Below are 20335 nucleotides of genomic sequence, written 5' to 3'. Positions count from 1 at the left end.
AACTTAAAACATTCATTTTCTTGTTGGAGTAACTGATCTTTCTGAACTCGTCACTTTCATTTTTCATAAATGACTCACTAAGGTATTAGGGTCTTTCCTTTACAGATAGCTCCCACATTTCTTTGGGTTTTTCGAGTTGTCCTGCATGGGGTGGCAGTATTGCGACCCTAATGTTTTTTTTCTTGGATTCCTGAGAGAGGGCTGACCCTGCCTGTAAGTCCTGTTGGAAAGTGTCCTGTTTTAGGCGCCTGTTCTCAAAGTCGGGCCTCTGCCTGTCATGTCACTGTGCTGTCCCTCATACACACATGGACGAATGTGTGACCCGGGCTCTGCGTGTTTCTCTGCCAGGTGTGCATAGCTTGTCCCCAGAGTTCTATGCTTGTTGGTGGGCATTTATTACCTCCCTTGATGATGTGAAGAGTGCTCCTGGTAACAAGGGCTTAATGGCAAGGCAGCTGCAGAACATCTGAGAGGCCAACTTTTGTATGGGAAGAGACTGTTGATGGGGGATCCGAAGGGAATCACATGTTTTTGTAAGGGAACAGATGAAAGGGTAGCCCCGGTTAAGATAATGTCATTAGGGGGTTTACCCATAAAGAAAAGACAGGTCCAACTTTATGCTAAGTCCGACTAACTACTGAGTTAAAACCACTGGAGTCAAACTGTCATTCGCTGCACGAGAAATGTTTGGGAGCTCTGCCACCTTGTGGATAAAGTTTGCAATGACTGAATGACTGAAGGCCGGGACCACAGTGCACCGCGGTGGATGAGTTTGGGGGAATACAGCTAGCTTCAGGCCCTCCCTGTCAGCAGAGTGGTCTGAAAAAGGCTTCATTAGCCTGTTTTGCTAGACCACCTGCACCGGGGAGGAGGGGGATGGGCGGAGGGGGGTCTGAGTTTGGCCGATAAGCAGGCACAGTCAGGCAGAAGTGTACAGCCTCAGAGGCCTCTCCTCACGGGTCCGTCCTCAAAGATACAACATCAGCTGAGAGAATTGCTTGCAGGGGTGGACTCCCTTAAGTAGGCCTGGGCAGTGAACTTCTATCTGTTCGTGGAGTTTCTCACAATCATCAGAGTTCCAAAAAACTCGTAGAGGGGAGTTTTTCCCTTACTCGTGCTCGCCAACGGTAAGTTAGCAAGCCTGAGCGAGGAACATCTAATGCTAGACCGCTTCCCAGCGAGATTTCTGTTCGCGTTGAGGAAGCTGTCGCTCGAGTAAAACTTCTACTCGAGCAGCAGAAAGAAACAGTGCCCTTTTGAGATGTGCAAAATGCCATTTGTGCTGATTTTATAGTGAGGGACAAACACCGGCACTAAAAATCGAGTGCAAACGGCGTGAGGTAATGCACTCCGCCGCTTGCAGAACTCTGCGTAGCTTGGTGGAGTTTTTTTGTCACTTCGCAGAGTAACTCCACGAACTCCATCCAGGCCTACCCTTAAGCCACACTCCATTCAAGCAGCATCTCCTAAATCTGTCTCTTTCACTGGCCGATAACTGAAAAACAGTTTCGTTTAACCAAAAAGACCAGCATTGTCAAAGCCAACGGGTGAGAGAGAGCAACATGAAGTGCTGCAGATACGGGAACAGCATTCTGATCGTGGATGCTGTGCTGATGAGTTCGACTGTCCTTCCTGGGGATGATGTGATAAGAGATGATGAGATCTACTTTCCTTCCTGGGGACGATATGAGAGAGGATTCTGTGCTGATGAGACCTGCTTTTATTCCTTGAGATGATGTGATAGGGGGTTTCTGTGCCGATGAGTCCAGCTGTCCTTCCCGGGGATGATGTGAGAGGGGATTCTGTGCTGATGAGTCCAGCTGTCCTTCCCGGGGATGATGTGAGAGGGGATTCTGTGCTGATGAGTCCTGCTGTTCTTCCTGGGGATGATGTGAGAGGGGATTTTGTGCTAATGAGACCTGCTGTCCTTCCCTGGGATGATGTGAGAGGGGATTCTGTGCTGATGAGTCCTGCTGTCCTTTCTGGGGATGATGAGAGAGGGGATTCTTTGCTGATGAGTCCTGCTTTCCATCCTGGGGATTATGTGAGAGGGGATTCTGTGCTGATGAGACCTGCTTTCCTTCCTTGAGATTATGTGATAGGGGGCTTCTTTGCCGATGAGTCCTGCTGTCTTTCCTGGGGATGATGTGAGAGGGGATTCTGTGCTGATGAGTCCTGTTTTCCTTCCTGGGGACGATGTGAGAGAGGATTCTGTGCTGATGAGTTCTGCTATCCTTCCCGGTGATGATGTGACAGGAGATGGTGTGCATATGAGTCCTGCTGCCCTTCCTGGGGATGATGTGACAGGAGATGCTGTACTGATGAGTCCTGCTGTCTTTCTAGGTGATAATGTGATAGGAGATTCTGTGCCAATGAGTCCTTCTTCTCTTCCTGGTGATAATGTGATAGGAGATTTTGAGCAAATGAGCCCTGCCGTACTTCCCAGGGGTGATGTGATAGAGGATTCTGTGCTGATGAGTCCTGCTGCCCTTCCTGGGGATGATGTGATAGGAGATTTTGTGCTAATGAGTCCTGCTGTACTTCCTGGGAAATTGTGTGATAGGGGATTCTGTGCTGATGAGTTCTGTTGTATCTCTTGGGGAATTTTGTGATGAGGATACTGTGCTGATGAGTCCTGCTTTCCTTCCTAGGGATGGTGTGGTAGGAGATACCGTGCTGATGAATCCTACTGTCCTTCCTGGGGATGATGTGATAGGGGATGCAGTGCTGATGAGTCCATCTATTGTTTTTGGAGATAATGTGTTAGGGGATTCTGTGCCGATGATTCCTGCTGCCCTTCTGGGGGAATGATGTGATAGGGGATGCTGTGCCGATGAGTCCTGCTGTCCTTCCCGGGGAAAATGTGATAGGAGATTTTGTGCTAATGAGTCCTGCCGTACTTCCTGGCGAATTGTGTGATGGGGATTCTGTGCTGATGAGTTCTGTTGAATCTCTTGGGGAATTGTGTGATAAGGATGCCATTCTGATGTGTCATGCTGTCCTTCCTATGGGTGGTGTGGTAGGGATGCTGTGCTGATGAGTCCTGCTCTCCTTCCCAGGGATGGTGTGATAGGGATGCTCTGTTTATGAGTCCATCTGTCCTCCCTATGGATGCTGTGATAGGGGATTATTTGCTGATGAGTTCTGTTGCATCTCTTGCGGAATTGTGTGATGGGAATGCTGTGCTGATGAGTCCTGCTTTAAAGTTTCGATCCCTGTCGAGAAATGTTGTACTTTTCATTCCCCTGTAATGAGATTTTGTGCCTCAGCCTTTTAGGATTGGATTCCTGGTGCTTTGCCGCCCTCCAGTGGCCATTAAATAAATAGGCAGATCCGTAGGAGAAATCAGAGTGGAAATTGAGATTAGAAAATGTATTTCAATTAATGCGTAGGACATTTTTCTGGCTGATTTACTAAATATTCTTTCCGGAACAGGTAGGACTGGCTTTGATACAAATATATTCGTCCATATTACACATATATGACCATTCACAAAATATTCACGGGTTTACATCCGAACATACACCCTAGTAGTGTCCCAGAACGGCTTTACTATTCGAGGCCAGGATTCTTCACCCTTCGGTCCCGTCCTTGCATAGTTTGGGACGGTCTGGTTCTGGTTGTCTAGTGTCGGGAGCGCAGGGATAGAAGACACTGTCATGGGTGTGCACTAGGCCTGGGCGAAAATTTCGTTCCGTTCGCGGAAATTGCGATAATTTGACATTTTCGCGTTCCGCGGAGAGTGCGAAAATGTCAAAATATCCGGTTTCCGCAGCTTGGCGATAATTTGTTTCTTGCTCGCGCTGTAAATTAATACATTCTCGCACGCGCGCGATCGCCTTACCTGAATCCCTGCGTTCGCCGACAAGTTTTCTTGATCCGGTCGCGTTCTCCATGAGATGTTGTATTGTTTTTAGCCATTTGCGCTGTCTCGCGACAGTTCGCGCCCGCAGTGACGTCATGCGTCGCGCGATCACGTCTTTCTTCTCGCGATCATGCACCGCGAGACAACTCAACACAAGATGGCCGCGCCCGCAAGCAACCACATGGGTAAATTGGCGACCCGCAACCATGCAGAAAATCTCGCGAACATGCCGGGAAAAAACTTCCGCATCTTCGCGATATTTCCGCTTGTTTGCAATAATTTTAAACATTTTCGCGATAATTTGCGAAAGTTAATTTTGCAAATTCCGCCCACCCCTAGTGTGCACCCTGCGTGACCCGGGGAGATGGCGGGTGAGTAAAGAGCAGGTCGCTTCAACACAGGGAAATATGGCATCATGTAGTTAGTAGTGCCCTTATGCGCGCGCTTATATGTACAGATAAGAAATCTACAACATCGATTGTAAGATGATAGCAGTGAAGTCTGGCTAAATATGCGACAACAAACGACACCCCTTCGTGGGACTTAAAGTTCCAACAGAACCTGGGTTTCCGCAACTTTATTAGTCATAAACTGACACATTTTAAGATTGCTTAGGGGTTAAGGCACCTGCTGCAGAGATCTGTGTTGCATTTAGCAAGGCTCAGGGTGCAATACTGGTACAATGGGTTCGGTGGTTAATGCACTTACTGCAGTGATCTGTGTTTGTAATCCGAAGGTCACAGGGTTCAATCATGATAAAATAACTTCAAAAGAACAAAAATCCAACTGCTGTAAGCTGTCGGCAGTAGAGGTGGTGATTTTTTAAACGTGTGCGGAGTCAACAGCAGCTACAAACGGCACCAGGCGCTAGAAGCAAGGACGCCATCTTCTTACAGATGGATTGAGAGGGCAGCAAGCAGGGTGTGGCAGGACGGTTTGGGAAGGATATGCTGTAAAGATGTAGGGTCTGAAGGAAAACTCGTGAAATATCTTAATACCTTATGATACTTGGCGCTCCTAACCCTTCCCGGGGATGTTGGAGTTAGCCCACCCCAAACACGTTTCGCAAGAATTGCTCCCATATAATAATGTTAACATCCGTAGCTTGTCTTGTCTGGTGTTTTTCATTACAAATGTCTCCGTCCTGCTTCTTTCGCCCCGTGTATAAATGCCAACCATGACACAGTGACGTGACCTCTGCCTCTTTCTCCCCCCCCCCCCCCTCTCTCCAAGGCACGAGCTGCGACAGCTCCTGAAGCGGCAGATGAACGAGAAGTGGGCGCTACAGAGGCAGACGATGGCCAGCCAGGCCAAGGAGTCCGAGGTGGCGATGGACGCCGACCGCTCGGCCGTGCTCCAGGAGATGGAGAACGGGAGGACCCGGGCCTTGTTCCTGAACAAGTATCGGGACGAGAATAAAAAGGTGAGGGTTGAGAGGCGGGTCCTTGGTGTAATGACCTGAGGCCTCCGATGGCGCGTAGATACTCAGACATGAGCCGCAGATAAAAACATCCACGCACGTCTACGGTGACGTCAGTTTCACACACCCCTGCGTCAGATGTGCGTGTGCTGACAGGAAGTACTCTCTGCCTGTGGTGATGTGAGGCATAGCTGCAGCCTGCTGCCTGTGCTCTGACTGTGATGTCTGAGTATGGGAAGGCTGCTGCACACAGAAGCATGCTCGTGCATTTGAGAGTACACTTGTTTGTAAGAGCATGCAGCGTAAAGTAATTCAAGTGACCTCCTGTGATCTCATGCAGCGTAAAGTAATTAAAGTGACCTCCTGTAATCTCATGTAGGGTAAAGTAGCCTGATTAATCTGCTTCCATGATCTCATGCGGAGTCCTCCCCTTCTGTGCACAACGTAGATGAAGTCAGAGCTGTCTCCTGCTGTACTCTGTTACATGCTAAAGTAATTGTAATCTAATTCAGGATAAAGTCATCAAAGTAATCATCTGTAATTCAGTACAATAGCAATTAGAGTATTTGTCTGGTGAAATGAAAAGCAGAGCTAAACATTTTAGGTAATGCCCGTCTATAAATTGCTAAAGGGAAAAGTATTCAAAGCAGCCCCTTAGTAAAATAAATGTTTGGTAAAGTAATAGGAGTAACCCGAAACAGAGACTTCAGAAATGTCACTAGACCAGGACCCTGCGATCCAACTCTCGGATGCTTCTCCAGACCCCTCGCTTTGCTAAAGCCAGGGTCAGTGGACGAGCCTTCGCAGTAAGAACAGCCGCTCGCTGGAATTCATCGCCCAATCACCTGCGCAAAGCAGAATTGGAATCCACTTTCAGGAAGGCATTGAAAACATGGCTGTTTGATTTGCCCTAGCTAGTCCCTTTTTCCCTCTCTGTTCACGCTGCTACTTTTAGCGCCTGGACACCGCCGTTGGTGGTAGCCAAGCGCTTTATAAATGTTTATGGTATGGTATGGTAATCTCTTTCTGTACATAGTGCACGTTGTGGTATTAAGAGAACTCACCACGTGTGATCAAATGCTTGGTAATGTCATTCTTTAACTGATTGCTGGATAAAGTACTTAAAACAATCACCTTCTCTTATACAATACAAGACAAAGTCATGTGAGTAATCACAAGGAGTGAGGTACGAGGCACTTATAAACGTAATCTCATTCTCATTATCAGAGGTGAGTGCAGGGAATCCGGGAGGACATCTTCATGTAATACTTGGTGATCTCAAGAGGTGCGCTGCGTAATCTAGCAGAGAGTAAAGTAAACAGTGGGATCTCTAGTACTCCAGCAATACTACTTTTGTGCCGCGGCATTCGTGCCTTGTCCACAGTACGTATGTGTGTAGATATGTGGCATTCCTACAGCCCGAACCTGCGAGTCCGGGACATGATTGTATTTCATGCTTTACAGTCTGGTTTGTGCCACATCTGGATCCAGCAGCATGTGGGGATGTTGGGGTGTTCACATCTGAAGTCTAGGGGGCCAGAGATCCCCTCTCTTCACCTGGCCCCTCATCGCCTAACAAGAGGTTACTGAAAGACTGAGAATGGGACAAGGGTCCCATGCCCAGATCCCATGCCCAGCTCCCATGCCCAGCAACCTTTGAGTGGCCAGAGACAAGCCTGAACTGCCTTCCTTGCTCCTTCCTGTGCAAGCCTTGCAATGACTCTTGCCAAGTTCCCATCTAGCTGGGAACTGGCATTGCTTCGATAAGACTTGCCTGGCACGGGCATTGCTTCATTAAGACTTGTCTAGTGTGGGCATTCCTTCGTCAAGTTTTGCCTGTCGCAGGTATTGCTTCGTTAAGACTTGCCTGGAAAGGGCATTGCTTTATCAAGACTTCCTGGCACTGACATTGCTCCGTTAAGACTTGCCTACTGCAGGCATTGCTTCATTAAGATTTGCCTGGTGTGGGCATTGCTTCATTAAGATTTGCCTGGCGCGGGCATTGCTTCATTAAGATTTGCCTGGCGCAGGCATTGCTTTGTTAAGACTTGCGAGGCACGGACATTTTTTAGTTAAGACTTGCCTGGCACGGGCATTGCTTTGTTAAGACATGCCTGGCACAAGCATTGCTTCATTAAGATTTGCCTAGCACGGGTATTGCTTCATTAGGATTTGCCTGGCGCGGGCATTGCTTTATTAAGACTTCCTGGCACTGACATTGCTCCGTTAAGACTTGCCTGCCACGGGCATTGCTTCATTAAGATTTGCCTGGCACGGGCATTGCTTTGTTGAGACTTGCCAGGCCCGGACATTGTTTCGTTAAGACTTGCCTGGCACGGGCATTGCTTTGTTAAGACTTGCCTGGCGCGGGCATTACTTCGTTAACACTTGCCTGTCCGGAAGATCCTTCTCCTTAGAATGCTTGAGAACCCCTGCTTGAAACTGGCCTCTCACTGGCTTGGGAGCAGAAAGTTCCTCTTGTGATCAGGTCAATACAGTATAAATACCTTCAATAAATGCGGATTAAATCTACTTGCAGTGTTCGTTGTTCCTCGCTTTTCCTATGGAATATTGAGTCGGGGGTCGCAAGGTCACACAGTATCGTGACCAGAATGTTGGGGACCAACATTTCACGAAGGTAAGCGCATAGAGGGAGGAACAGGTTTACTTTTCTGAACTACACATCTACGTACCTTGAAGTTATGTATGCCGTCAAGGTATGTATGTCTGGAGTTAGGTATCGGAAATATAGACGTACTTATCTGTTGACATATTGGTGCTCAATATTCTAGTCTTGACATTGTGTGACCTTGATATTCCCTTCTCAGAATTCCAAACCCACACCTGTTCTTCTACGTTTGCCACTCTTAGCGTCTGCTGGATGCGTCTCAACGACAAGAAATGTCAAGACACGAGGTTTCTGACATAAGACGAGCCTAGAGGAGACCTGTACATCTGGGTATTACTAGGGTGAGGCAATATCAGACAGCTTGGCACCCTTATCTGTGGGGCCGTAGGTGACAGATTGCCCCCTGAGGTATCAGCCACAGCCCCACTGCCTGGAAGAAGGTGGTGGTCACATGACGCCTTGCCTTGGGTTCCAGATACTCTTGAACGTTTCCTCCCCTAAATTTTTTATTCTGCAAATCATGAGTGATTGGACCCCATAAAACTGGACTGCGCCTCGTGTCTCACACCCTGAAGACTATGTCCTGAGTGACATAAGCTTGGAATTGTATCTTGAATTATCAATGCCCTTCCGCAAGCCTTGAGGATGGTATCTTGAGTAATTGGTGCTTCTGTGCGTGACTGCACCGTGAGAACTGTATCCTGAGTGACCAATGTCCCTTGGCCCTGCACCCACACAGCTCTGTGCCCTGGAGATGGCTGTCTCAGTATGGTTGTGTACCCTGACAGCTGTATCCTGAGTGACCAATGTCCCTTGGCCCTGCTTCCACAGAGCTCTGGGCCCTGAAAGATGGGTACCTCAATACAGATGTGCACCCTGACAGCTGTATACTGAGTGACCAATGTCTCTTGGCCCTGTTTCCACAGAGCTCTGGGCCCTGAAAGATGGGTACCTCAATACAGATATGCACCCTGACAGCTGTATACTGAGTGACCAATGTCTCTTGGCCCTGTTTCCACAGAGCTCTGGGCCCTGAAAGATGGGTACCTCAATACAGATATGCACCCTGACAGCTGTATCCTGAGTGACCAATGTCTCTTGGCCCTGTTTCCACAGAGCTCTGGGCCCTGAAAGATGGGTACCTCAATACAGACATGCACCCTGACAACTGTATCCTGAGTGACCAATGTCCCTTGACCCTGCACCCACAGAGCTCTGGACCCTGAGAGATGGGTGCCTCAACATGGGCATGTACCCTGACAGCAGTATGCTAAGTGTTCAATGTCTCTTTGCCATGCCCTCACAGAGCTCCGATGCCCAGCTGTGTCACTGGAACCAAGCTCTACTCGGCTGAAGAGCCCATAACTAGAGCAAAGCTGGTCCCAGGATGCTAGTGTTCCAGTTCAAGGAAGACACGGCCTGGCAGTTCGGGCTCGACTGTTCCTATTGGAGCAGGACCAAGACCGATTTGCTATGGCTGGGTCCAAACTGAGGTGGCATGTTGAGCAAAAGTGCGATGGATGGGAGGGCTGCCATGATGCACTAGGCCTCCCACGGCTGCCATTGTTAGTACTGGAGCCCAGGAGCGTGAGGGGAACCTCAGCTAGGCTTGTCTTCTACTACCCACCGGGCACGGGCAGGGACTGTGCATCGCTCTCCTTGATTTAGGGCCCCGGCGCCTTTTCTAATTCACTACCTCAGCCCCTCCTGTCTATATGGGTTCAACGTTTGACAAGAATTAGGAACATTGCAGGGCCCTACAAATTAGATCAATTTTTATTCACTGTATTGGTCTTGTATATGTATTTAATTATTATTAGATCCGTTTTCATTCTATTGATTGTTCTTGTATAGGTATTTAATTGGTCATTGTTTCTATATACTGATGCATGTCTACTGGTCACTTCAGTGCGCTAGGTGAGCTGCAGAGAGTCAGAATAGAATATACTGGCAACACGAGCTATAGCGCCAACTAGACTAGAAGCAGCAGAAAGCGGTGTAAGGAAGCAGGGGGTCGCTGGGGCTGTCCAGAGAGGGGACGTCTGAGTACACGGTCACGTGCTCTCGCTAGCTCACCAGCGCGCCTGAGCGCATTTTTAGAGCATCACCTTGTGATCTCGCGTGATCATGAGAAGCAGTCACGTGAAAGGGTTTCCTCCATAAGCTCCCTCTCTTGATGGTATTTAAGCGCCTGGTGGCCCCTAAGGCCTCGGTTCCCAGATGCCAGAGTAGTTTTAATCCCCCAGGGTGCCCCAGCGCAGCTCGTACCAAGCTCTTCAGCAAGGTGCACATGTGGTATTCCAGTGCGTTTCTCCCGCCTCGGGTCCGAGCTGAGCACCTTCACGTGCCCGGGTTTATTACAGTTCACAGGGGTGCAGACTTAAAAATGCTGTGATTGGTTTACACTGGTGAAACACACCTAAAAACAAGTGAGGCCGCTTTTGCTCAGGCCCCGCTCAATATGCATGTATTAATGGGCCGGCCCAGGGAGAGAAAGGGAGTGACACCTGTGCCCGTTGATAAAAGGGAGGTAATGGACGCCCATTTATCTCCAGAAGGCCACCCAGACACACACTGGGCCGCTGGCGGCATCGAACTAAGCAGACACCACCCAAATGGGCCCACAGGCTACTCAAAAAAGCAACCCACAGCTGGAACTGGACAACAGCCCCTCGGGCATTGCCCGAATGCCCGCGTTACCAATCCGACTCTGAGCCCAGTCCTACCCATGGATAAACACAGAGGTTTCTAATGCACTGTACACTGAGAAATCGACGCATCCCACTAAAATATGCACCACAGGGAATCAGTGAATGATGCACCTCAGGTGGAACCGAATGAGGTACCTGCCGGGCACTAAAGGTTGCACCTGCTGGGGCACTGATGCATGCACCTCCAAGAGGCACAGGAAGATGAAGCATAGCAAGGTACTGAAAGATACACCTAAGCGAGGTATTGGAAGATGCACCTAAGCGAGGTACTGACAGATACACCTAAGCGAGGTACTGGAAGATGCACCTAAGCGAGGTACTGAAAGATACACCTAAGCGAGGCACTGAAAGATGCACCTAAGCGAGGTACTGGAAGATGCACCTAAGTGAAGTACTGAAAGATACACCATAGCGAGGCACTGCACGATGCACCATAGCAAGGTACTGAAGATGCAGCTTAGTGAGGTACTGAAAGATACACCTAAGCGAGGTACTGAAAGATGCAGCTTAGTGAGGTACTGAAAGATACACCTAAGCGAGGTACTGAAGCATGCAGCTTAGCGAGGTACTGAAAGATACACCTAAGCGAGGCACTGAAAGATGCACCTAAGCGAGGCACTGAAAGATGCACCTAAGCGAGGCCCTGAAAGATGCAGCTTAGCGAGGTACTGAAAGATGCAGCTTAGTGAGGTACTGAAAGATGCAGCTAAGCGAGGTACTGAAAGATACACCTAAGCGAGGTACTGGAAGATACACCTAAGCGAGGCACTGAAAGATGCACCTAAACGAGGCACTGAAAGATGCACCTAAATGAGGCACTGAAAGATGCACCTAAACGAGGCACTGAAAGATGCAGCTTAGCGAGGTACTGAAAGATACACCTAAGCGAGGCACTGAAAGATGCACCTAAACGAGGCACTGAAAGATGCAGTTTAGCGAGGTATTGAAAGATAAACCTAAGCGAGGCACTGAAAGATGCACCTAAACGAGGCACTGAAAGATGCAGCTTAGCGAGGTACTAAAAGATACACCTAAGCGAGGCACTGAAAGATGCACCTAAGCGAGGCACTGAAAGATGCACCTAATCGAGGTACTGGAAGATACACCTAAGCGAGGTACTGGAAGATGCACCTAAGCGAGGCACTGAAAGATGCACCTAAGCGAGGTACTGGAAGATACACCTAAGCGAGGCACTGAAAGATGCACCATAGCAAGGTACTGAAGATGCAGCTTAGAGAGGCACTGAAAGATACACCTAAGTGAGGTACTGAAAGATGCACCTAAGCGAGGTACTGGAAGATACACCTAAGCGAGGCACTAAAAGATGCACCTAAACGAGGCACTGAAAGATGCACCTAAACGAGGCACTGAAAGATGCACCTAAACGAGGCACTGAAAGATGCACCTAAACGAGGCACTGAAAGATGCAGCTTAGCGAGGTACTGAAAGATACTACTAAGCGAGGCACTGAAAGATGCACCTAAACGAGGCACTGAAAGATGCAGTTTAGCGAGGTATTGAAAGATAAACCTAAGCGAGGCACTGAAAGATGCACCTAAACGAGGCACTGAAAGATGCAGCTTAGCGAGGTACTGAAAGATACACCTAAGCGAGGCACTGAAAGATGCACCTAAGCGAGGCACTGAAAGATGCACCTAAGCGAGGTACTGGAAGATACACCTAAGCGAGGTACTGGAAGATGCACCTAAGCGAGGCACTGAAAGATGCACCTAAGCGAGGCACTGAAAGATGCACCATAGCAAGGTACTGAAGATGCAGCTTAGAGAGGCACTGAAAGATACACCTAAGTGAGGTACTGAAAGATGCACCTAAGTGAGGTACTGAAAGATGCACCTAAGCAAGTCACTGAATGATGCACCTTAGTGAGGTACAGAAAGATGCACCATAGCGAGGTACTGAAAGATACACCTAAGTGAGGTACAGAATGATGCACCATAGTGAGATACTGAAAGATGCACCTAAGCGAGGCACTGAAAGATACACCTAAGTGAGGCACTGAAAGATGCATCTAAGCGAGGTACTGAAAGATGCAGCTTAGCGAGGTACTGAAAGATGCACCTTAGTGAGATGCTGAAAGATGCACCTAAGTGAGGCACTGAAAGATGCACCTAAGCGAGGTACTGAAAGATGCACCTAAGTGAGGCACTGAAAGATGCACCTTAGTGAGATACTGAAAGATGCACCTTAGTGAGGCACTGAAAGATACACCTAAGCGAGGTACTGAAAGATGTACCTTAGCGAGGCACTAAAAGATACACCTAAGCGAGGCACTGAAAGATGCACCTTAGTGAGGCACTGAAAGATAATTACTCTTTTCTCCTTGCCCCATGTTCAGATGATGAGGGTTGATGGGTTGCCTCATGGAAAAAGCTGAATTTGATTTTCTTAACCTGGGTGATGCTAAGAGAGTGTTGTGCAGCAGAAATTCCTCAGAGTGCTGCTGTTTGGGCTGCCTGGGAGCCACTGAAAGAAGTAGTGTCACTCAAATTGTTCCAGTAGCTTGTTTTCGGACTCCTTGCGGTAGCCTGGCACACACACTCTACAGTTACCCCTACCAGGTGGTTTGGTTCAAAGTGGGCACAATCTCAAACACACACCTAGTAACAGGCATCAAGAGAGGCCCCTCTTGCAGGTGCTGGCGGTCTGTGTGCAGGTCCAAGGCGGTCTTCTCTGCAGCAGAAAAGAACCATGGTGGCCTCAGAGACCACACAGACCACCACCATCCAATTGACCAGGAGCCAGATTGGAGGTCCAGGTGATCATGTCCTGACTGCTACTCTGCTGCTTGTTACTGTTTGCTATCACTAAACCTCCGAGACTTCCTGGCCAATCGCCAACGCTAGCAAGTCAGGGGAGAGAAGAGGAACCTTGTAGACACTGCAGCCATCAACAGGATTAAATGCCTGTTATAGTGATTTCATGAGTTGCTTTATTGCGCGTGGAGTTTGGACGTCCAAGGTCCTTGCTGGTACCAAGGTGTGTCTTCGGGTCCTCCTCTAATCTCAATGGCCGCCCTTTACTTGTCTCTTCCCTGGCACTGTATCCTTGCATCACTTGACCGCACATTACTTGACTCTTCCCTGGCATCGTATCCTTGCATCGCTTGACCACCCTTTACTTGTCTCTTCCCTGGCACTGTACCCTTGCATCACTTGACCGCACATTACTTGACTCTTCCCTGGCATCGTATCCTTGCATCGCTTGACCACCCTTTACTTGTCTCTTCCCTGGCACTGTATCCTTGCATCGCTTGACCACCCTTTACTTGTCTCTTCCCTGGCACCATATCCTTGAATTGTTTGGACCCCCTTTACTTGTCTATTACCTGGCACTGTATCCTTGCATCGCTTGACCACCCTCTTGACTCTTCCCTGGCACCGTATCCTTGCATCACTTGATCACCCTTTACTTGACTCTTCCCTGGCACCGTATCCTTGCATCGCTTGACCACCCTCTTGACTCTTCCCTGGCACTGTATCCTTGCATCACTTGATCACTCTTTACATGTCTCTTCCCTGGCACCTTATCCTTGCATCACTTGACCACCCATTTGACTCTTTCCTTGCACTGTATCCTTGCATCACTTGACCACTCTCTTGACTCTTACCTGGCACTGTACCCTTGCATCACTTGACCACCCTTCACTTGTCTCTTCCCTGGCACCGTATCCTTGCATCACTTGGCCGCCCTTCACTTGTTTCTTCCCTGCACCGTATCCTTGCATTGCTTGACCACCCTTCACTTGTCTCTTCCCTGGCACTGTATCCTTGCATCACTTGACCACCCTTTACTTGTCTCTTCCCTGACACTGTATCCTTGCATCACTTGACCACCCTTCACTTGTCTCTTCCCTGGCACTGTATCCTTGCATCACTTGACCAAACTTTACTTGTCTCTTCCCTGGCACTGTAGCCTTGCATTGCTTGACCACCCTTTACTGGTCTCTTCCCTGGCACTGTATCCTTGCATCACTGGACCACCCTTTACTTGTCTCTTCCCTGGCACCGTATCCTTGCATCACTGGACCACCCTTTACTGGTCTCTTCCCTGGCATTGTATCCTTGCATTACTGGACCACCCTTTACTTGTCTCTTCCCTGGCACCGTATCCTTGCATCGTTTGAACACCCTGTACTTGTCTCTTCCCTGGCACGGTATCCTTGCATGATTTGACAACCCTCTTGACTTTACCCTGGCACTGTATCCTTGCATCGCTTGACCATCCTTTACTTGTCTCTTCCCTGGCACAGTATCCTTGCATCACTTGACCACTGTTTGACTCTTCCCTGACACTGTATCCTTGCATCACTTGACCACCCTTCACTTGTATCTTCCCTGGCACCATATCCTGCATCGCTTGACCACCCTTTACTTGTCTCTTCCCTGGCACCATATACTGCATTGCTTGACCACCCTTTACTTGTCTCTTCCCTTGCACTGTATCCTTGCATCGCTTGACCACCCTTTACTTGTCTCTTCCCTGGCACCATATCCTTGAATTGTTTGGACCCCCTTTACTTGTCTATTACCTGGCACTGTATCCTTGCATCGCTTGACCACCCTCTTGACTCTTCCCTGGCACCGTATCCTTGCATCACTTGGCCGCCCTTTACTGGTCTCTTCCCTGGCACCGTACCCTTGCATGACTTGACCGCCCTTTACTTGTCTCTTCCCTGGCACCGTACCCTTGCATCACTGGACCACCCTTTACTTGTCTCTTCCCTGGCACTGTATCCTTGCATCACTTGACCACCCTTTACTTGTCTCTTCCCTGGCACCGTATCCTTGCATCACTGGACCACCCTTTACTTGTCTCTTCCCTGGCACTGTATCCTTGCATCACTTGACCACCCTTTACATGTCTCTTCCCTGGCACCGTATCCTTGCATCACTTGGCCGCACTTTACTGGTCTCTTCCCTGGCACCATATGCTTGCATCACTTGACTGCCCTTTACATGTCTCTTCCCTGGCACCGTATCCTTGCATCACTTGACCACCTTTTACTTGTCTCTTCCCTGGCACCGTATCCTTTCATCACTTGACCAGCCTTTACTTGACTCTTCCCTGGCACCGTATCCTTTCATCACTTGACCACCCTTTACTTGTCTCTTCCCTGGCACTGTATCCTTGCATCACTTGACCACCCTTTACATGTCTCTTCCCTGGCACCGTATCCTTGCATCACTTGGCCGCCCTTTACTGGTCTCTTCCCTGGCACCATATGCTTGCATCACTTGACTGCCCTTTACATGTCTCTTCCCTGGCACTGTATCCTTGCATCACTTGACCACCTTTTACTTGTCTCTTCCCTGGAACCGTATCCTTTCATCACTTGACCAGCCTTTACTTGACTCTTCCCTGGCACTGTATCCTTTCATCACTTGACCGCCCTATACTTGTCTTTTCCCTGGCACCGTATCCTTGCATCAGATGACCGCCCTTCACTTGACTCTTCCCTGGCACTGTATCCTTGCGTCACTTGACCACGCATTACTTGTCTCATCCCTGGCACCGTATCCTTGCACTGCTTGACCACCCTTTTTGCTTGACTCTTCCCTGGCACCTTATCCTTGCATCGCTTGACCACCCTCTTCACTCTTCCCTGGCACCTTATCCTTGCATCGCTTGACCACCATCTTGACTCTTCCCTGGCACTGTACCCTTACATCACTTGATCACTCTTTACATGTCTCTTCCCTGGCACCTTATCCTTGCATCACTTGACCACCCTTTACTGGTCTCTTCCCTGGCACCGTATCCTTTCATCACTTGACCACCCTCTTGTCTCTTCCCTGGCACCGTATCCTTGCATCACTTGATCACCCTTCACTTGTTTCTTCCCTTGTGCCGTATCCTTGCATCGCTTGACCGCACTCTTGACTCTTCCCTGGCACCGTATCCTTGCATTGCTTGGCTACCCTTTACTTGTCTCTTCCCTGGCACCTTATCCTTGCATCTCTTGACCACCCTCTTGACTCTTCCCTGGCACTGTATCCTTGCATTGCTTGTCTCTTCCCTGGCACCGTATCCTTGCATCAGAACACCGCCCTTCACTTGTCTCTTCCCTAGTACCATATCCTTGCATCAGATGACCACCCTTTACTTAACTCTTCCCTGGCACTGTATCCTTGCATCACTTGATCATCGTCTTGACTCTTCCCTGGCACCATATCCTTGTATCGCTTGACCACCCTCTTGACTCTTCCCTGGCACCGTATCCTTGCATCACTTGACCACACTCTTGACTCTTCCCTGGCACCGTATCCTTGCATCACTTGACCACCCTTTACTTGTGTCTTCCCTTGCGCCGTATCCTTGCATTGCTTGACCACTCTCTTGTCTCTTCCCTGGCACCGTATCCTTGCATTGCTTGACCACCCTCTTGACTCTTCCCTGGCACCGTATCCTTGCATCACTTGGCCACCCTTCACTTGTCTCTTCCCTGGCACCGTATCCATGCTTTGCTTGACCACCCTCTTGTCTCCCTCTCTAGTTGATGGAGCTGAAATGGAAGGAGAGCAGGCTTGTCAAGTCGCTGGAGAAGCTGAAGGAGCAGGAGCTGCTGCAGTACAACCCCATCAACTGGAGCGGCACCTTGAAGTGAACCGTGGAGACCCGCATGTGCACTTATTCCACCACCTCAAGGGCAAGGCGGCCGAACCCTCCACTGTTAAATAGTAATAAAAAAAAAAGTTGAGTCAAACTCAAGAGCACAGGTCTCCAATCTTGGTCTTTGGGTTGTCGTCGGTTCCACAAAGCTTGCCCACGGAGCGTGGAGATTTGCTGAAGAGGATCCCATAGAATTGGACGTCAAAGTGGCCACAAGTTCATCATTAGAACATTTGTGTTTGGAGTTACTCTGTTGAACCCCGACCTGCTTAATGCTGCTAATGCGAAGACCTACTCGATAAATTCCACTCCATTGGCCCAAATACCACTACAGATGACTTTAGGTTTAGTAGTATGTGATCTAATTTTGCCACACTTTAACTTAATTAAGGGATAATGGTAATTTATTTTATTTGAATGAAAAAGAAACAATTAGGATTACCTTTTAAATTGAATTGGTTGCACTAAATCAATCAAGGGTTAGGGTAAAATATTGAATTTCATTTAAATTAGTTAAGTCGGAATGTTAGGGTAAACTATTTAAGTACGTTTAATTTTAAGAAGTTGATAGCAATTTTTTAGTGTCCTATACATTTAAGGTTAGGGTTCATAATTGAATTTGCTTAAAATTAGAGCAAATTAATTATGTGCTATTTTTATGTTCATTTGTTTTAAATTAATTAATGGTAAAGTGTTTTCATTTGGGTTAGTTTAAGGTTACTATTTAAATTGCAGAAAGGGTAATTTGGTTAAAGGAAGGATAATTTGCTTTAAATTAAATTACTCTATGTCTGGCATAAATGGGAGGTTAAGGTTGGTAACAACATTCATTTAATTAGAATTAGGGCTAGAATTACAGTTACAATCAAATTATGTTAATTAATTAATGTAATTAAATGAAATTAATATAAAGTAATGAAATAAAATTTGCTTTAGTTTAAAAATGTCCGGGTAGTGGTTTTGAAGTGGTTGGATTATAGATTTAATATCTACATTTGGTCTGTGGCACATGTCGACGTAGTGGCTTTGACATAGTGGTATCTTGAAGGAAATGGACCCTGAGGTGTAACACAGCCATTCCCTCACAGTTACTCAGGATTCATTCATAAATGTAGAACCCTGAGCTGTGATGGAGCCTTCTTGGTCTTTTTCTGGGGTCCTACAAAGGAAAGTGATCTTCTGAGGTAGAGGATCTGTGTGACAAGCATCATCCAGATGGCGTGAAGAGCCGTCACATACATGCATGCCAGAGCCAGCTTCGCTCTCACATACACTCCGCTCATTATTTCACATTCATACACTGACTGTGCTAGGTGTCTGCAGTGTTCACCTTTGCAATGTTACTCCTTCAGGAGGAGTAACAGGGCTCCTTGCTTTTGGGCGGCTATAACAATTGAACTGGTATATGTCCCTTGCTTCGAAATACCCCAAATAAAATTATGCATTTGAAATTGTAGCTGGGTTATGAAATCATTGTTGACCATTACAAGGAAGGTATTGAAAATATGAAGACAACTTGGCAGTTTGCAAATATTTTTATTGATCCTACTAATCCAGGAAATAAATGCATACATTTGTAGATTTATATAGAGTGGCTAATTATCTGTGAGGGCATCCAGGCGCTGTCCATGGACACAGGGAGATTCAGAGATGTGCCCAGAATCACAGGATGTTGAGCCATTGCCAAGACTCAAACCCAGATCCCCAACTCCTGAGTCGGAAGCTCTGACTGGAAAAAATATAAGTAACCACCTACTCCTATCCAACGTCAGCTAAAAGTGACAGGTATTGAGTTTCACAAAAGTGGTAGAGACATAGGGGCAGATTTATGAGGCCCTTGCGCCTCATTTACGCCGCCGGTGCGTCACCTTTGTGACGCAGCGGTGGCGCAAATCCTGCGCCATGCCGCGGGGTATTTACAACGTGACGCATCTGGGAGATGCGTCACGTTGTAAAGCCCTGCGCCAGCAGTAGGCGTACCTGTGCAGCGGGGGCGTTCCGTAGCAGGAACGCCTCCTAAAAGTGGCTGAGTGAAATCTACAAGATTTCACTCAGTCACTTTTGAGCCCATGCTGCGTCAAAACCCTGCGCCTGCTTGAAGCAGGCGTAAGGATTGACGCAGCATTGTGAAGATAGGTCCCCCCAAAGCATTGCTGGAGCTGCGTCGCGGTTGCGACGCAACTCCAGCAATCCGCCACTTTTACGGCACAGATGCGTCACGCATCTGTGCCGTTTTTGCCCCATGGTGCGCCGCATTGTAAATGCGGCGCATCCATGGTGGCGGAGCTGTGGCGCACAATAACTGGCGCATCCCTGCTGATATGCAGGGATGCGCCAGTTATTATAAATCTACCCCATAGTTGTTAAGACTCCCAGATAAGTAATGGCTTTGGGTGCCCACCCCAAAGGGGCGTCTGCTTGGGATCCTCAGCCTCGGTGGTGTGGAGGGGTAGGGTTTGATTCACGCGTCTTCTTTAGACTGATCTTAACTCAGATGCTAAATTGAATTTCTTCATTTCGGCTACTACTGACTGGATCAAATCGGTCATGGGAGCTCGTGTCATTAGGATGTCACCTTCAAAAGGGTTCATGTTATCAGTTCTGCTCCCTACGTTCATTGGGGTGTTCTCTGAAGCTGTGTTCTGGGGTCTCTAATGCGGGGAGTAAGAGGATGGGGAGACACAGCAACCAGTAATGTACACGTGTGGTCCAGACCCGGAAGCCATTTACTAAGATTCTCTCCAGGGTGTTTCAATTGTTTGCCAACACCTTCTTCACAAAGTTTGGGCCCAAAGATGGTATCTCCCGACCTATACCTATAAACTACCAGTCTACTTGGACAATTGATGTTTCAGCCTCAAGCTAACGAGGATCCCCGGACCTTCTTCCGGTCTGGTTAGCTAGATTGACAATGCTATTGATATGTATGAAAGCGAAGCAAGATGTAGGTCATTAGATGTGGGTCCGTCAAAAGTGGGAGCAGAGAGTCCAGCACGATGACCAGTTTTCTAGTACATTTTTGCTGTTCATGCTGAATGGTTAGACAGTGTTTGGGAGTTGTTCCAGGCCCAGCTCTCACC

General features: G+C 48.2%; 1 protein-coding gene across 1 annotated transcript in view; it reads left to right on the top strand.

The window, feature by feature from the left end:
• The window catches only part of LOC146797300 (uncharacterized), a 99724-nt gene extending 81013 nt beyond the window's left edge, over nucleotides 1-18711 (top strand). Inside the window, exons 6-7 of the mRNA XM_085624291.1 lie at nucleotides 5099-5288; nucleotides 17140-18711. Coding sequence (XP_085480417.1) covers nucleotides 5099-5288; nucleotides 17140-17250 — 301 coding nt within the window. The 3' untranslated portion in view covers nucleotides 17251-18711. The remainder of the gene's footprint in view (nucleotides 1-5098; nucleotides 5289-17139) is intronic.
• Nucleotides 18712-20335: the final 1624 nt, after the last annotated feature.

The sequence above is a fragment of the Triturus cristatus genome, chromosome 9, assembly GCF_964204655.1.
Source record: "Triturus cristatus chromosome 9, aTriCri1.1, whole genome shotgun sequence".
In the NCBI taxonomy this organism is placed as follows: domain Eukaryota; kingdom Metazoa; phylum Chordata; class Amphibia; order Caudata; family Salamandridae; genus Triturus; species Triturus cristatus.
This window is presented reverse-complemented; position numbering and strand designations above follow the sequence as displayed.